Source organism: Tachysurus vachellii, chromosome 20, assembly GCF_030014155.1.
Source record: "Tachysurus vachellii isolate PV-2020 chromosome 20, HZAU_Pvac_v1, whole genome shotgun sequence".
Lineage (NCBI taxonomy): Eukaryota > Metazoa > Chordata > Actinopteri > Siluriformes > Bagridae > Tachysurus > Tachysurus vachellii.
Window position 1 is genome coordinate 3,355,001 of NC_083479.1, and position 18,786 is coordinate 3,373,786.

General features: G+C 42.4%; 1 protein-coding gene across 2 annotated transcripts in view; it reads left to right on the forward strand.

Annotated features, from left to right (window-relative positions):
- Positions 1-18,786, forward strand: part of sez6a (seizure related 6 homolog a) — a 93,899-nt gene that overhangs the window by 32,057 nt on the left and 43,056 nt on the right. For both annotated transcript variants that reach the window (XR_009650077.1, XM_060895203.1), the window contains exons 2-3: positions 10,094-10,723; positions 11,198-11,328. Coding sequence is in view for 1 of the 2 variants with exons in the window: in XM_060895203.1 (XP_060751186.1) it covers positions 10,094-10,723; positions 11,198-11,328 (761 nt within the window). In the remaining variant the exon portion in view is untranslated. The remainder of the gene's footprint in view (positions 1-10,093; positions 10,724-11,197; positions 11,329-18,786) is intronic.

The window sequence follows — 18,786 nt, forward strand, 5'->3', positions numbered from 1 at the left end:
ATAAGTGACTGATTCATTCTCTATAAGTGACTGATTCATTCTCTATAACTGTAACCCTCATCGTGGACGTTCAGTGACTATAAATGGATAAAAAGCATCGTGTTCCTTTGTTCCTTGACATCCATTACTTTACCTATAAAAGATCAAATGATTTTTTTATTAGTTATTATTTATTTATTTATTTTCTTTTGAAAGGATTTTCCAGTTTCGGGGTCAGATGGTGGAATATTGGGTGGATTCAAGGTCGGTATTGAAAGTGATTGCTGGCACTGGCGTGTTGTTTGTGCTCCATAAAACACCCTGAGTGATCGCAGGCGAGATTGTGTTTTGAAAAACAACCCCTGGATTTTGTTTCTGTACACAGTTTAGTTTCCAGCAGTATGAGCTTTTCGCAGCGTGATTGACTGTCGCCGCCGTATAGTCGTTTTGTTTTATAGCTAGACGGAACCCAACACGACGTCCAGGCAGTAAACGAAACTGTGGCTTTACGCCGACGTCGAGGCATCTGATCGGTGAACGAAGTAAGCAGTGAGCTGACATTAATTGGCGGTCTGCTAGTCAGTGCAGCACTTTGTAACCCGCAGCTCATAACATGCAGAGGGAGGGGCGGCTGTACGATCCCCCATAAACCCATCCATCTGTCTCTCCCCCCCAGGGGCCTCCATATTTCTCCATTAAATGGGACCACAATCTGTCTGCACCCAATTTGTACCCAGGACTCCATCTCACCTCCACACAAATAACACGGCTCTGTGGCACTCTCGCGCTGTGAGCTGCACGTTAGGTAAACGGCGCTGCTTGGTTTAATGTGTGCACTGCACGACTGGGGGGGAAGGAGGTGGGAGGAGGGGGAAGGAGCCGTTTAAGCTTCATTACGAGATTGTAACGCAGCGTTTAGAGATGTTAAATCAAGAACGCTGACTGACATTTGGTCCCCTGTTCGGGTTAAAACGTCAAACCTTCTGCGCCTTCTGCTTGCCGTCAACGTTTTTGTATAAACGGTGCGTTTCAGACGCAGCAGGTAATAAACAGGCACCTGCACAACTTCCTACCTTCATCTTTAATGAAGGTCTATTAATTCCAGCACGCTGATGATCATGTAACTGGCACCTGACGGGTTTCCTTCTGATTTCAGGTGCAGCCCATATTTAGATGTAACCTGGAACAGCTCATGTGCCTCAGCCGATCCTCGTGGCTCTGCGGCTGCAAGGCTCGAGCGAACACACCCCAGAGCGGGTGCTTCATCTATCAGTGTCAGCTCTAATATTGTGTTTCCTGCAGGGCCCCGTCGGGCAGGTAGCACGTTTGTTTACGGCGGTTATGCTCTTAGACGTGTGTACTCACAGGGCCTCGCCAGGCGCTGCTCCCTGACATCTACCTGCCAAAGCGTATAAAAGCAATTTCGCCGTTACATGCATCCGGACTATTAAAATGGCCGCACGTCAAGCTATATACTCTCTTCCTGTCAGTGATTTTCATCCAGGCCTTTGTAATGCACCCCCCCCCCCTTCCCCCACTCTTGCTCTGAATCCATTATGCACCACATGTCAAGTCCCTTTTCATTTAAAAAGGCACGGTTCTCTCACTGTTCTGCCTGTACGCAAATAACCATGGACATTTTTACACCAGTCTGAAGGCGAATAATTCGGGAAATTAGAATAATATAATGCAACTCAACAACTGTGGGTTTCCAGCATTTTAGTACTTAATTCAACACAGGATCTAAAAAAATCTATTGAACTGTTTTAAATGTGTTAACTGATCTCAGACAACCGTCTCTTACTCGCTGATGTTTTTCTTTAATGAGCTGAATTGGGCTCTTAAACGTGCAATCGTATTAGGACAGTAATGATTCTCGTGATCTACGTAAAATCTACTTTTTTTTTTTTTTTTTTTTTAAAAAGGACAGAATACGAGGCGAGTGGAGATGAGACGAGAGAGTACTAATGTGTTAGAAGTGGAGGAACGGGCGGAGGACGGCCTCCTTAAAATGGTGTGAGGCCCAGGTATAGAGAGAGAGAGAGAGGTGTTAAAGGTGTGTGTGTGGATGCAGCATGATGAAGTCTAGCACCTTTAAGATAACAAGGCCAAAATGACACGCTGTTTACTCACAACTGATGTCTGAATCTCTGTGTGTGTGTGTTTGGTGTGTGTGTGTGCATGTGTGATGAAAATAGATGTTTCCCATTAACAGTAAAATTGTCAATAACTTGATACAATTCATATGAAACCTTCATGAAATTGGTGTGCAGGGCTAATAATAAAATTGGTGTGCAGGTCTCTCTCTCTCTCTCTCTCTCTCTCTCTCTCTCTCTCTCTCTCTCTCTCTCTCGCACTCTCTCCTGATCTTTCCATTTGTGCTCTAGTGATTTTGCTCCACCTTCCAGAGAAGTCCGGATCATTCCTCATCAGTAATGATATCATCGTCATCATCATCATCATCAGAAGCCTCGGCCTTCTCTATAGCCAAGTAGCCGGTAAATTGATTCCGACTACGATCGTCTCAGCACAGGTGTAGGATCGGAGGCGATTGAAACTAATGACATCTATTTATTGCCAATCAGCATGTAATTTTCTCCCTGGCGACAATAAATTGCAGATTCGGACAGCCATTGTGGTGAAATATGGGATTTTTTTTTTTCCAGGATGAGGGTGTGTGGCTGATGGAGGGCAGCTTGATTTTCTCGTTATATTTTTTTTCCCCTGTTGCAAATATCCTTCAACATGGTGCAATGGGTGTGTGTGTGTGTGTGTGTGTGTGAGCGTGACTCGACCTTGTCGTTTTGTGTCACACTACGATGTTAGTGGTTTGTGATTACCGTTATAAATGCTAATGAATGCGGGTCGAGTGTATAATGACATGTAGAATGCCACAACGTGTTTAACGCGACACGGATACACAAAGAGCGCTGCGACTCATCAAACTCGTCCATCTTGGAATATGGAATAAAACCTTTTCTGTCTTATTAACACCCGAGCCCCAGCTTCGTTATTCCCTCTCCAACAGACTGACTGTGACACGCCGGAACAAACAGGAAGCTGCACTGTAACATTTTACCGAAAACGACTTTCCCAGAACGTTGTAGTGATAAAACGATCTTTCATTTTAATTTGAATCGGCGTGAACAAACGCTGCGCTAATGAATAAGATTGCGAACCATCGAGGAAAACACAGTCACCTTTACATCATGAGGATAATTTAGAGATTTGATCCGAATCAGATCCGGAAGCAGCCGTGAAAATGACTCCGTCTTTCACTAAACCGTGTTATTTCCTCCCGCCTCGTTTGTCTAATTAAGAGATTTGAAACAGAGCACATCTACTTTTATCTGAAATCTTCATTAATGAATTGAATTTGCGCTCGGACGGTATCGCTCGTCTCCTTGGTCGTGGCTTAACGCTCACTTGACCTGAAACAGACAGAGGGCAGGGGAAGGACTGCTTGGTTGCTGTTACACTTTAGACATGAGGAAGGTGCCTATTGATTTTTTTTGTTCCTCCTCGTTCTGTTCCCTCTTCAGAATAATAAGATAATGAAGGCCTGGATATCGGGAGCACAATGTCAGTGAGAGTCCTCGCTCCGGCGCGGCGCGGCTCGGCCAGCAGATTAGCGCGCTCATCACGTAAAAAGTGCCCATTGATGAGCGCATTGATATGCAGCGAGTGCGGCGACTCAACCAGCTGCCATATAATGAAGAAATTCCCATTCTGCAGCTCAGGCTCTGGCCTGATACATGCATACGCATAAGTGTGGAGAGGTATTCTAACCAACGCCGTGTCCTAAATCATTTCAGCTGGAGGACGGGACGTGACGCCTGAGGTTTTCCTCCACAGGCGTTTTCCTGAAACTGCCACAGAGCTCCGACGTGACGGAGCCGGATTAAGAGTCTTGGCACGGACCGGAAGAACACACCAGGATTACAGTGCAAAAGAAATGAGCGGGAAATTCGCACGTTACGGCTCGCATCATAGGTATAAACCTATTCATTATACACGCCGCATGCAGCAGGAGACCGCCGTTCAGTGCACCTCGATCACGTCACGTCTCTTTCAAATAGCAATCACAAGAAGTAAGCCGAGAAGATGATCATGTGCCATGAGTCAGTGCGGACGATCAGACCAGACAAAACTTACTGCGTCCGGCTAGATTTTCTAGTTTCTCCTAAAATAAAAGCAATGCTGAGAACATCAGTCATCTCCAGCTCTGCTAGAGAACCAGAGTGATTCCAAATCACTGATGACTACATTTACACCAATAAACACCAATTCCAGAGGACATTGTACTCTATGTAATGGCTGCCACCGATCATCTGCGGTCTGAGGCACAGAAAGAAAACAAACTGCCCTTTTTTTTTTTTTTACAATCTTCACCCAGTCAGTTTGGGTGAATCTCCACCCAGATTCCTGCTGTCGACTGACGCCGGCGAAACCTGCTGCGACCTTCTGCTGATCTCCTGATACTTTTCCGTGTTGTGGTTATTCGAGGTCAAACCTTTTAGGTGTGAAAATGATCCACTAATCATATACAGTACAGCATGTATTGTATTAATAGTATCCGAGGATTGAATAGTTGGCCAGCTGAAATTCTAAAGCCAGACTAGAAAGAAGGAGAGAAGTGGAGATGGACGAGTTTCTTGTCTGAAGGTCATGTGAGAATTTTAACAGCCTTTTAATACCGCTGTGCCGACGCTCGCTGTTATTTGCCAGTTATTATTTTTGGTGATGATTATTTTCTCATCCCAGAACTATGCCTTTTCAAAACTTCCCTCCAGCCCAAATTACTTCCCAGTTTTTCTGAGAGCACAAGCTGAACAGAGCTATTACAGTCCAACACGCTGCTGGCTTCCTGCCTGACCGTGTTACACGTCGGACTGGAAGACACGCTGCTTAAATGTCACGGCCGTCACTCCGTCTGCCCGCTAACAACCCGCTGCTTTATATTATACATATATATGAGATATATAAAAGCCAGACCAATGACTGAAAAGAATCATTTGTACAGATCCTCTCTGTGTGTGTGTGTGTGTGTGTGTGTGTGTGTGTGTGTATCAGGAACTGAAAGCCAAAATTCTCATCCATCGTCTCATGTTCATCTTTTAACTCCAATCCCGTAAAAAACATAAATAAAAAGGAGAGCGATCACCTTTGGATTTTATTTTATTTTTTAAAGAATCTACTATTCACTCAAACCCACCAGGGCTGTTGAGAGTGTGTTTATGTGTTTTGACAAAATAAAAGGTTCCAGAAAGGGTTCCTTCCCATCAGAGCACATCAACAAGACCTTTGCCCGTGTCAAGGCCTGTGATTAATGTTTGCTCTGCGCTCTATAGCTTAGTGGCTCTAAACAGAGAAAAAAAAACAGAAAAAGAAAACACTCATTCTGCTGCTTCAAAGCTGCCAGCAAACTTATATTTCAGACCGTGTTAAATGCCGTTCAACATACAAAACCTTTTCAGAAAGCTGGAGTTAGGCCAAGCGTCAGGGATAACTCTTTGTCGCTTCATTTCATTAGAAAATACAAAGTGTGCAAAGGTATTCAAGGCGCCGACAGACGCTGGAGATAAATAATATTCGCAGTATGAATCATAAAATCCAGCAAAAACTTTTTTTTTTTTAACCTTTAATATATAACATGAAAAAACATGACACCAAACTTTTTATAAATTAATTATTTTAGAAAACGCCAAGATTTATACTGTACTTTCTTAAGCATAGTTTAAATGTATGAATGCACGGGACGATAAATAGCTTGTAACACACCCATGAAGATCTTGGGGATTTGTGCGTGAATGTTTTTTTTTGTTTGTTTTTTTTTAATTGTCATCTGATATTAAATGACTTTGTGCCAGTGATTTTCAAATTTCTTTTCTTCCTCTTCTATACTTAATGACATCTATGGTGGTAATTAGTAGATTTTTATTTATCCCTAGTGCATTACTCAAAATAATATGAGGAAGGTTTGTTTTTTTTTTTTTGTTTTTTTTTTTAAGATTGCACTGCAGCGACATCAACAGATGAATCTGATCTTGGCTGTTAGCTACCAATTCTCCAATTTAAGGAACCCCGTGCTTGGGTCTAGTACAAATAAAAATCGTAGAAACAACAAAATCTTGGTCAAGGTCATGGTGGATTTGATTAGTAACCCAGCTGTAAGATCTAGTCCACTTCACAAAGTCGTGTCATTGGGTTAAGTCTTCAAAACCAAGGACTTGGGTTTCCTGACAACACCAAAAGTACAGCTACTGTACTAGAACTCAAAAGTTCACCAAATTCCCTGACAAAATATGGCTCGCTGCTCTTCTGACACACTCACTAGTCTGACATCTCTGGTGCCCCACCATCTCGCTATGTGTCAGAGCTTCAAATGAAGCCCTCGCTCTGGGAGATCTCACTCATTCGCAGTGTGTCTCGATTCTGTCCTTTCATCTCCGCCTGTCTACAGCGTTCGGTCGTCCTGAGCCTTGTTAGAACACACTGTCATCCTGAAAACGTGTGCTAATTGAGGTGTCAGAGCACACGAGGGATCTGTGTCTGTATGAACGTCGAGCCAGAGCTGAAGGGCTCGGGGGAAACTTTTCAGGCTGGTGCTTTGAATCTGTGCACCTGAATAGATGAAGTTTAGAAGGTATTAGACTGCAGCTGTGTCAAAACCTAAAACATGATGTTGATTAACTTTCTAGAGATTATATAAGTAATAGGTTTTGGATCGGAAGCACACTATGATTAAATAAAACTAATAAGAATATTGGAAAGTAATCAACTTCGGTGTGTTAACGGTAACTTCGCTGTGTTTAATTTCTACATCCTGTTACTGAAGTAGCTCCAGGGTTGGATGCTGGGTTCTCTTCCCTGTTCCTTTTTTCTTCTTCTGCTCCATCACACATGAATCCAACACCCCTTTAGTTGTCATGGAAGGCTGCTAATTTGTTGAAAGGTTGCGTTAGATGTGGGGAAAAAAAAAATCAAAAACAATAAATGGGTTGTAATTGAATGAAAAACCCCACTCAAGGTCCTGCTGGCACGACAGGTTGATGGGACGAGATGCCATCGCCATTTTCCTAAGTGGCCATTAAGAGTCTTTAAATTGCCCATTGCTCTCAATAAGGTCAAACTGGGCAAATTCTAACACACACATAGGGCTAAGAAAGCAAGCCAACTCTTGAGTCTTGATCTATCTATACCTGGGTTGCCCAATACTGGGAATTTCAGCCATGTGGCTTTTAATTATTATTATACAATGTCCACCATTACTTGAGTAGTTTAGCTGCGAACACATCGACACTTATTTAACATCGACAAACAATTTAACAAACACACACCATTCATCTTAATGAGAATGGCTGAAAGGGTTAGGGATATATGTGTCTATATATATATATATATATATATATATATATATATATATATATATATATATACATACATACATACATACATACATACATACATACATATATATATATATATATATATATATATATATATATATATATATATATATATATATATATATATATATACACACACACACACACACACATGCCTGACAGTGTAAGTTACAGTATAAATAGAGTAATAACAATGTGCCAACATCATGAATATCTGCTGCTAAGCCTCAGTGTTCTTTGCTGTGAGCACTGCTGCAGTTGCTATGATGCAGGGTTGCCTGGTTAATGAGAACGAACTGCCGGTTTGTTTCTAACCAGACTAGTGGGGTTGGATTCCCAGCGTTTCAGCTGGAAAAAAAAATTAAAAACTCAGATATTGTCTTCTCACTTAGAATCAATGAAGCCTTAGGAGGATTTGATAGTAGGTTTGCTGTAATATATACTGGGGTTGGGTGTAGGGTATGGCAGGGGTTGGTGTAGTGTGTACTGGGGATTGGTGTAGTGTAAGGCAGGGGATTGGTGTAGTGTGTACTGGGGTTTGGTGTAGTGTCTACTGGGGATGGGTGTAGGGTATGGCAGGGTTGGTGTAGTGTATACTGGGGTTTGGTGTAATTTATAACAGAGTTTGGTGTAGTGTATGGCAGGAGTTTGGTGTAGTGTATACTGGGGTTTGGTGTAGTGTAAGGAAGGGGATTGGTGTAGTGTACTGGGGTTGGGTGTAGTGTGTACTGGGGTTTGGTGTAGTGTGTACTGGGGTTGGGTGTAGGGTATGGCAGGGTTTGGTGTAGTGTGTACTGGGTTTGGGTGTAATTTATAACAGGGTTTGGTGTAGTGTATACTGGAGTTTGGTGTAGTGTATGGCAGGGTTTGGTGTAGTGTGTACTGGGGTTTGGTGTAGTGTGTACTGGGCATTGGTGTAGTGTATGGCAGGGTTTGGTGTAGTGTATACTGGGGTTTGGTGTAGTGTGTACTGGGGTTTGGTGTAAGTATAGCAGAGTTCGGGGTCTGATGAAAGAGTAAGAAACAGAATCATATCCTGCACTGTGTCGAGTGCTGAAACACACCTTTCATCACATGATGAAACATAATGCATCTTTCTCCTGGGTGTGTTACTGAGGCGCTTGTTTCTCATAATGAACAATCGGAATGACATTCAGATCTGACGCACAGAGAAGAACGCTATCTATCAGAAAACATTCTCCGAGGCCTGCTAATGGAGATTAATATGGAAAAGATGAAAGGCAATGTGTAATGGTGCATCGTTCAGCCCCAAAAGGCATCCTCTAAAACACGAACAATAATTATAGAAATACACAGCGTCTTGTTGCACTTTAACTTCACATAATTACTGCTGAGAGAAGTGAGGCTTTTTATTTATTGCTTTGCTTTAGTTCAAAGCTTTGGGTGTGGGTAAAAATTATCCAAAGAATATTTCTGATTGAAAAGTTTCTTAGCAACAGCGACGCATCTTTTCAAACTAAAAAATTAAAGCAAGGTGGTTATTCCCAAAAAACAAAAACACAATTAACTAGAATTAAAAACTACTAATAAATCACTAATAATATTAAAAAACGAATTATTTAATCAACAGCCCTATTTGGAGTTTGCGTTTATTCCTTAACAATAACATCATTAGTGTTGTATTTCTTTTTAACGAATTGGATTTGCAATTCTACTGGACTTTCGGCAGCTCAGGAGGAGGTGGATGAGAGCGAGAGGATGAGCGTGGGGACGTGCGCTACGTACAATTCCGCGAGTGAAGAGTTTTGTGAGTCAGTCGACCGTATACAAGATCCTTCCAAACACAGCTGGTCTCGTAGCTTAAACGAGAGAAAGGACGGCAGGAGAAACAAATGTTTTTACAAGCCTGGCAATTGCTTCTTGTTATAAGCATCACTTTTTGTGGTGAGCATCCTCATCCTAAGGGCTTCGTGATTACATCTCAGCTGCCGCAGGTGCGAACGATAATCGCTTTCCGGCATGCACTTATTGTGTTCTCTAATCATGACTCATTCACAGCAAATTCTTCACTTCACTCTAATGGGACGTGGGAGGAGGGCAGGCATTTTTAAAGAAGCAAGAGTCCCATAAAGGGCTTTTTTTTTCCCTCTCTTTGGAGTTTAAAACCTTTCAGCAAGGCGTTCGCATGGCAATCTGTCTACATTTACTGGTTTCATGCTGTGCTGTTCGGTTCAGCTTATTAGCTATGGTTATTATACCTCCCTTTAAATCACGTCCAATCGTGTTATGTTTCAAAAAGCTGAGCACTGACTGGAGAATTATATCTCAGGATTCTGGTTTAACAGATTGTCCCTTTAAAACCCAATAAATTAGACGAGGATGATTCGTCCGAGACGCGTCGGATTGACGTGAGGGTTTCGTTTTTGTTTTTTTTTTATTGATAAAAGCACACAGAAGCTTAAAACACAACCATTTCTGCTTGGGATTCCGAAATAACAGTAATCTTAAAATAAAAAACTGACGTATCAACATCTACAGGTTATGATATTTAGCCCATAAAGCTAGAGAACGGCTATCTGAAACCTGTGCAACCCTAAGAAGCACCAGATATTTGTCTGTTTTGCTGTATGTTGAAGCATTTATTACAGTGTGAACTGAGTCGTTTGTATTTCAGTGGATTTAAACAAAGCTTCACTTGTAGTGTTTCACCACTGAATATGGAATAAAACCGTTTTTCTCCTCAGATGATGGCACTGTACCAACTGACGGAGGTGAATCAAATTTGGAACAAGAGCTCAACCCCATTGCCAACAAACATGACTCCACGAGGGAGCTACACAAGACGGCAACAACGTTTCCACTGAGCCACCCACCCAACCTGAAAGACCTTCTCCTCCATGAGACTCTGCTCACTAAGAACTTTGAAGGAGACCAGCAGTTCTTTAGAGATGGTGGTCATATGGAGTCACATCCAACCGCCCCAAGACCCCAAGAACCGGGAGATCCACTTGGTTCCTCTCATGTGGTTCCACATGAAGATGCACCAGCTTTCTCGGACATCGCTACCACGGTCATGACAACGGTCAGTCCTACCAGTCCTGGGAAGCTGGTCTCCGTTGGCCAAAATGGGTCCAGCAAGAGAAGGTTCGAAGGAAAGCTAGAGGACTTGGGAGGTAAAGAGGTTATGGCTACCAGTCCATCACGAATTGGACAACAAAGAGCTTCACCAAAGGCTCAACAGCCTTCCAGGGTGGGTTCGACAAAAAAAGAAGTTAGGAAGTGGATTATGGGAAACCCCACAGAGATGGATGGAGATACAACCATAACAAGCATCATCCACACCACAACAGTAATCAGCACTATGAGAGAACAAGGTACGTGTTAGCGTGCGCCGGCCAATCTTGAGCTTGTGGGTGCAGTCTGTGTGAAGTTCTGCATGCTTTCCCCATCTCGTCTGGGTTCTCTGTTTAACCACAGGGTCAAAAACATCCCGTAGGTAGATTTGGTTATACCAGATCACCCAGAATTGAGAATGAATGTGAAACAGTTACTGAAGTCCTCAAAATCCTCAAAATCCATCAGAAAAGCAAATGCCCGGTTTAGGCAAAACAATTAAGCGTCTCTTCAATATAAAATCAATATAAAATCATTATATAGTATAGAGCACCCATTTCACAAACTGGTGACATTTTAGTGAGAAGTCCTACTGTAGGATTATCTTAAAATGAATTGGATAAGAATAACGTGTAGCGCCCACAACCGTTCAAAGTCTCCACAAAGTTCCACGAGGTGAAAGTTCTAAGTGTTTGTCTATTTGGCTGATCTGTGTGCGCCTCTGCCTTTTCCAGGTCAGTGCAGCATGAACTTGACAGACGCCGAGGGCTACGTTGAGATGCCGCCAAGCTCTGATTCATTCGACACCGCTATGGATTGCACGTTCTATGTGAGCGTCTATCTCGGATACGGGGTTGAGATTCAGGTCAGGCCTTTTCTTCTAATCTGCTGTGTGTGATTTTTTTTTCTCCATGTAACACACAATGCGTCTTTATTTGTAACTATAGCTGATCGTTTTCGAGTTTCAGAGGCACTAATTAGCAGTGGTTACTCCAGTCGGTCACGCTCTTCTGTAAGGTCAATAAGCTAATAACTCTGGAAAATTAAACACCTTGAGTATGCAGACGACTCGCTGGATGGTTTATCAGCGGACTGTGCGTTAAGAGCCGTTACTTTGTGACTACTCATTTTTGCACTACAAAAAAATAAATAAATAAATAAATAAATAATCTGCATTTCCTGGAAAAGGTTTTTAAAATGACTGGCTTCATTACTCCCAAGGAATGGAGACAAACCCATCATCCTGCAAAGCCTCAGTGCACGGCTCAGAGGAAATGGAAATGCAGCAGAGCTTCTGATAGAAGCTGTTGTGGGTTTTATGCAATCATGTGGAACTTGTTATCTCTCTTGTCGAGAGCCCAACCGCAGTCGATACGATACTATTGAGCAGCGGCAGCAGAACAAGTGGCTAGGCATGTAATTTTGGATGTATCAGTAGCGATGGCAGAAAATAGGATTTAAATCCCATCGTGACGTGAGAGTGAGGAAGTTTAAGACGGAGACAGATAGAAATTGAGCGGTTGTGCTGAAGAACGCTGACTTTATCCACGTTTTTCTGTTGGGGATACAGCTTTAGCGGGATGTGAAATATTCTCGAGCAGTGTCGTCATGGCACGCCTAATGTTGGAAGTCTGCTGCAATCGCTTTCACTTAGGAAAGTATTCTGTAATCCGGGTTACCTTCGTACCCGCTGATGCGGTATAGGTAATTCATTTCACACGAGATCGAGATGTTCACCTTCACGAGGCTTAACAAGACTCAATAAGGCCGTGATACCATCATAATAGTTAAGATCAGAAGCAAAGGCTAGGCGCACTGGGTTCTTCTGGGGGTGAACAGCTTTTTTTGGATGTATGACACATTGGAACGTAGGAACACGTGAAGTCTGCATGCTAGAAGCCGTTCTGATGCGAAGGTGAGATAATTACACTGTTCCGTTCCTAATGCTTGGTTTGATTGATGAATAAAGCATTCGGTCTCTTTGTTCACCGCAACGAGAGAGACGTTTCCTTGCGCAAATGTTTTGAAGTAATATCTGTTTGTCTGATTTAGAACCGTCATTAGGCACGACAAAAGCAAACAATTAAAAAAAGATAAAAAAAATGACAAAAAACAAAACAAAAAAAAAAACCCACACACTCATTGGCCGCAGGCGCACTCTGTCAAACCTAACAAATATCTGTAGAATCCTTGGGAATCCTGGCGTACCTGCCTTGTGTCTCAGAGAGCATATGCCTTTTAGAGAGGAAATGGGACATTGTATGAAAATGTAAAGCCTTCAGGAAAGTTTGTACACCAAATTAAAACTTCACGCCTTAGCTGTAAGAATTGTTAAGCCAGTCCAACGCTCCACTCCAAATCAATATCACGCAGAATTTCTTCACATTAAATTTTTTGAATCATAAAAAATTTAAAAGTATAAAAAAGGAAACCAAGTGGTTTAATATCATCTTCGCTAATATCTTCTGTTAGCGCGGACGCGTTTGCCGTCTCTGTACGGACTCGGCATCTCGTCGGGTTCGAACCGGCAGATGATGAGGAGTTGATTGGAGAAGCTTTCCTCGGAGTTAGCCCTCAGCTAACAAACTTGCCAGTCGCTGTGTTATGATTGCCCGTTTTGTTTTCTGCCCTCCCTCCAAAACTGTCTCAAAATTAATTGCATACATTTGCTCATTCGCTGGCATTTGTAATTCCCCGAGCAGCCAATTTACTGTGTGTGACTTTGAAATGTGTGAGCTATCTCCACCCTGCTCTGGAGAGCTACGATAAGTCCAGGGCACAAGTGGGTTTGTTTGAATATGGATGTTTTTTGTTTTTCTTTTTTGTTTGCTGAATTCTAAGGCTTTTGGTATTGTACTTGGGATTGAACGAAGCTTTGCTTTGTGAGTACAAACTCTAATTCTGGGATTTTTCTCTCTCACTCTCTCTCTCTCTTTGTGTGTATCTGTCTCTCTCACAGACACATACTGCTATAGGCTTGGCTTTAGACACGCTAGCTATCAATCTCTCTGGCTTCTTTACTGCCTCTGCTTAAGCTCGCTGGCTCTCGGCTCTCAGCAGGCATTTGCGGTGCACCAGAAGGAAAGACAGAGGGAGGGAAGGATGGACAGCTCTGAAGTCAGCTAAACTCCTGCTGCTCAAAATCACTGCCTGGGTTTTACTTATTTTTTTTTTTTTTTACTTGGTATTGTGATTCGTTCATGAGTAGGTGATGTAAACAGGAAAGAAAACTTATTTGACATTCAGAACAGTCTGCTTTTAAACACAATCGCTCAGACAGGATTATTTCAACCTTTTGTAGAACCAAGAACAACAACAGCACCACCACCACCACCACCAGGGTTCATAACTAGAGGCTGAGGATGACTTCTTTCCAGCCCAGAACGTAGCTTCATGATGTAGAAAGATAAAGATAGAACACCCGCTAGAAATATTGGCAGCGTTTCCTAAAAATGAACAGAGATAGATAGATGGACAGATAGACAGACTGACACGGCGCCAAATTTATTGCCAACCTTCATGAAAATGAGCACGGTGATGGATGGAGACGGATAGATAAAGATGGACTACAGTCCAGAAATACTTCATGAACGTGAGAGAGAGCGCTCCAAAAATATCGGCACCCTTTGTAAAAAAAAAAACGTGCAGAGATCGATAAATAATATACGGACAAACTGAAAGATGGATAGATGAATAAATAGATGGATGGATAGAGAAAAGAGGACAGCAGACAGATGACCCTTCAGATATACTTCATGAATGTGACCATGGAGAGCCAGGGCTCCAGAAATATTGGCACCCTTCAGGAAAATAAGCGCAACTCAATATGTAATAGGCACACAGACGTACGGAATGACAAAGAACGAACGATCGACAGAACGACAGGTAGAACGATGGTGAGTACAAGAGAACAACCAAACAATATATAACTAGATATACGGATACAAAGTATTAGCGCTAGGTTAAGACATAGAACAATAGAAAGCACAAGAGACCGGTACTAAAAGAGATAGAATTAAAGAACAAGAGATACGCACAGACAGATAGACAGATAGTTAGATAGATAGATAAACCAATAGACAGACAGACAGACAGATAGACAGACAGATTTTTGAATGGATGGACAGATACATGTCCTCCAGAAACTGTGGCACCCATCACGAAAATGAGCAAAGGCTAAAATCTGATCAGGTGATTATATCCTCAGGAACACTGTAGTGTCTGCATTTCCACACAGCCCTGTAGAACTCATGCCCAGATGCATTACAGGTGGATTCGCCTCCTCCTTGGAGTTTGACTCGGAGGTGAATTGCAGCCGATGAATCATGCATCCGCCTTGTACGCTGGATATTCACCAGAGAACGGAGGGGTGCAGTAACGTGGCAGGACCTCTGAATACGGATCCCGTTGCTAGTAGAGACAGAAATCTAAAGCACAGTGCTGTCTAAGTTGGGTCAAGCTGTTCACCTTTCACTTCTTATTATTAGACCTGTTCTTATACTGACTGTTAGACCTCCTGGTCTATTCGGAGATTTCAGCATAGCTGCCACTGTGATTTACACCCACATGTAGAAGATATGTACGGACGGAATGTGCAAGGTGTAGAGAGATTTTCTCCAACGGCGCTCACGTACGCGTGTGGTTTAAAAAGAACAACAAATGAACGAATGAATACATGAACAATGTGTACGTGATTAGCTGTCAATTTCTTCATTTGCCTCAACCTACATTGTTTAGCTCACAAGCACCATTTGTATACAGAAACAGATCAGAAAATAGCTGATTAAAATCAAACAGAAGTATATTTTCATTTAAATCGGTTTGCCTGTATAATTGGGGCTTTCAGATTAAGAGCGGTGCAAATATAAACATTTGGTCTTATTGAATACATTTGGGGTAAAGGGCAAAATGGTGGGTGTTTTAACTCTAGTACGAATTTGCCTCCTGCTCTGTAACATCCTGTCAATCAATACACAAAACAAGCTAAAAGATGTGCTTAGCATTGATGTTCCTCCAAAAAAAAAAAAAAAAAGTCACACTGCCGTGCCATGAATATTAATTGTTAATAAAGCCACACCCCCCCGACCGTGTTCTATGGAAACAGGGATGACTTTGTAGACATGAATAGCGCTGGACTTGTCTATGGAGTAATCACCCCTCCGCTTGACCTTCATTAATTCCCTCGGCGTGGGATCCAGTAAACAGGCAGACAACGAACGAACACAAGCGCCCTATGCCGGGGAGAGCAGTTCATTTATCACTAGCCGTCAGATAAAATTAGGGATAGGGGCGTGAGCGTGACCGCCGTCCCCAATGTTGCTCTGCTCTTAGGAAGCTGATAAGGCTTGATTAAATACAAGCCGCTGATGACGCGGCATGTTGAAGGGCACCCTTGCATGGCCTCCGTACTCTAATTAGATTTGCTTTTCTGAATGCCCCGTTTGATGCAGAACATGCTTCTGTCAAGCCTAAATACATGTGGTGGAGGTCATTGCTTCACTTGAACACATTCCTTAAGAATTTTCATAATGGAGTGGGTTCTTTTTAAAAATTCCATTCAGTAACCAACAAAAAAAAAAAATGCATCAAGGTAACTGTACCGAGTTACTGGGGAAAAAATAAATAGGCATGTTTTGATCTGGCTGGTGTGGGCTGTTCATTTTGTGCAGACTATTGAATTTGTCATGGCACCTTATGGTGTAGGAGTGTCCTCTACGTGTTAGCATCTGTTCATCCTTTTCCCATGAGAAGGCCGAGGTGGTGTGTGTATTCGCTGCTTTAGTAACAAAGTCAGACAAAACAACGGCTGTTGTTTTCTACCGCACGTTCAAAAACAAAATGTACAGACTTCCCATTTCTAGATTTACTGTAGCTCTTACTTTAATACGCCGGTTCTGGTCCTTTCTCAAATGATAATAATCCGTTCGCTCTTCAAATCCTGGACGGGTGATTAACGGGAAATGCTCCGCTCTTATTTTTGAAATCTACAAAGCAAAAGGTATGAAAGAGTGTCGGACTCGGTGGGGAAGCTCGGTTTGCACTGCTGTATCGGTCCTAGGCTGAAAAAGAACCCGAGGGCTTTCATATTAGCATATTTATGGATATTTTTGACCAATATTTGTACTTGACATCTTTTGAATGTCCTTTCGTTGTGTATGAACAAAAAAGCCCCAGTTTACTCAGTGCAACTAAAGTGTTTATGCACAAAATTGAATTGCATCAAGCAAATGGTGAAGACACTGGGTGGACAAGCCACTTAGCTGTTATGGCCACAGCAAGTCTCCTGTGGCTTGTACAACCCTTAAACAACATCAAAAGCTGGTTTAGGTCCACCTGATTCCATAGAGAGAAGGCAAACCAAATTGTTCTGACTGGTCTCATTTCTATCAACACGTATCTAAGTGATTTCTTTCGGGGTGATTCCTCTGAACACCTATGGGAGGATTTTAGAGTGCCGTGTTAGATAGCACTCTCTAGGGCCATCAAGAAAGCAGCGACTGGGGGAATATTTTTAGAAAGAGTGACTGACTCTGAGTTCCAGAGACTTGTACAATCGATACCAAGGTGTGATAGAGCTGTGCTATCGACACTTACCGGCCTTTTGAAATATTTGTACCGTTCACTAACTGATGGTAACATTTGGTCTAAGGTGAGAAATGGAAATCAGCAAAAAATGTTTTTGGTTTAGATTTTGTCCACAACTGCATTTATTCACTGTTGAAATGATGTACCATAATCTTGCAGTTAAGGGTCATTTTTTTAATGTTCTTTGGGCAGTGGAAAGAAACAGAAGGACACTGAACAAACCCTCAACACCACACAGAAAACATTTGAAACTCTAATCAGACAAGCTCAGGTTCAAACCGGGGAGTCTGGAGCTATGAGGCTACAACGCTACCCGCTGTACCAACCGACTCGTCCTCAGCACTTGAATGTCCACTGAGAACATCCTGTGTTTTGTCCTGTCCGCTGCATCATCTTCGCTCTATTCTTCAGACAAAGTGATTACAAAGAGAATGAAGCGGCTTCGAATCTTCTTGAAAGTTTGTGCAATCGAACCGGGTCAATTCTGCTCTGAGGGGGAAAAAAAAAAAGCTTGCATTGTCCAGACTCCTAGATGCCGTTTGAATAAGAAAACAGATCCATAGAAAGTGTCAGAGTGCTTCCACTAATATAGACTGATTTTCAGGTCAAGGTACATTGATATCAGCTTACAATCAGACTGCAATTATCCCAGGCCCAATCCAGTTAGCTCTTTCCATCCTGCTCTCTCTTTGTTTCTCCCACATGCTTCTCTCTTTCTCCGTCTCTGGATCGATCCGTACATTGATTTCTTGAACCTGCTCTGACAAACACCCTGGGATCTAATATCGAGAGGCGGGTCAAATTAAAATCCAGACATTTGGCTCTTCTTGTGATGGAGCTATTGCAAGTATTGCAACGCTTGCGAGGAGATAAATGGGAGTTTTTAATTAGAAAAGTGTAGTAGGTTTACGTGAGAATGGGGAGGTTTTATGTAATTTTACAGAAATCCACCATGTGGGACTTTGAGAGTGCAGCCAAGGACGCAACCGATTGTCTGAGTGATCGAGCTTCATGACGTCCTATGTGGCACTGTGCCCATGCTCTTCGGTGGTGTCGACTTTTGTTGTCTCGATGGTTATCTAGGGGCATGACGTCCAAACTTCCCGATCAATGCTTTTAGTAATCGGTCCTGTCGGTCACGGTCATGCGGACTCGTCTGCATGCGGGAATGTCTGCTCTGTCGATTGGAGCGCTTTCATTTGAATTTTGCTTTTTCACAAAGGAAGCTACATCCTCTTGGCATTGATTACAAAAGTTGGCAGCATTAGAAGGGCTAGTCAGCAGTATATGACCGGTCATGATGTTTAAGCTAATTAAAACAAATTAATGCACTGAATTAATAGATATATAGACCACTGGTACCTTGCCATGCAAGATGGCATATTAGGACACAAAAACAAACAAGATTTCAATCTGTTCTGGATGAATGAATAAATACATGCATGTGTACTTAATAGCCCAAGTCCAATTTAAATCAACAGCGAATGAAGACAGTCAGTATTTGCGTAAGGGGGCCTTTGGGGGTGATATGAATCAAGGGAGGATGCAGTTTAAACGCACCATAAGCCTGCTAAAGCGTGTTTATAGTCCAAAGACGAGAGTAATTACCGATTTAACTTGTCACCACCTGGTGCAGCAAGAAGTATTGTAGCCTCAGAAATCCAGGATTCAATGCTCTAAACTCTTATTACTGTTTGTGCAGAGTTCTGGATGGTCTTGGCGTGTCCTCCCACATCCC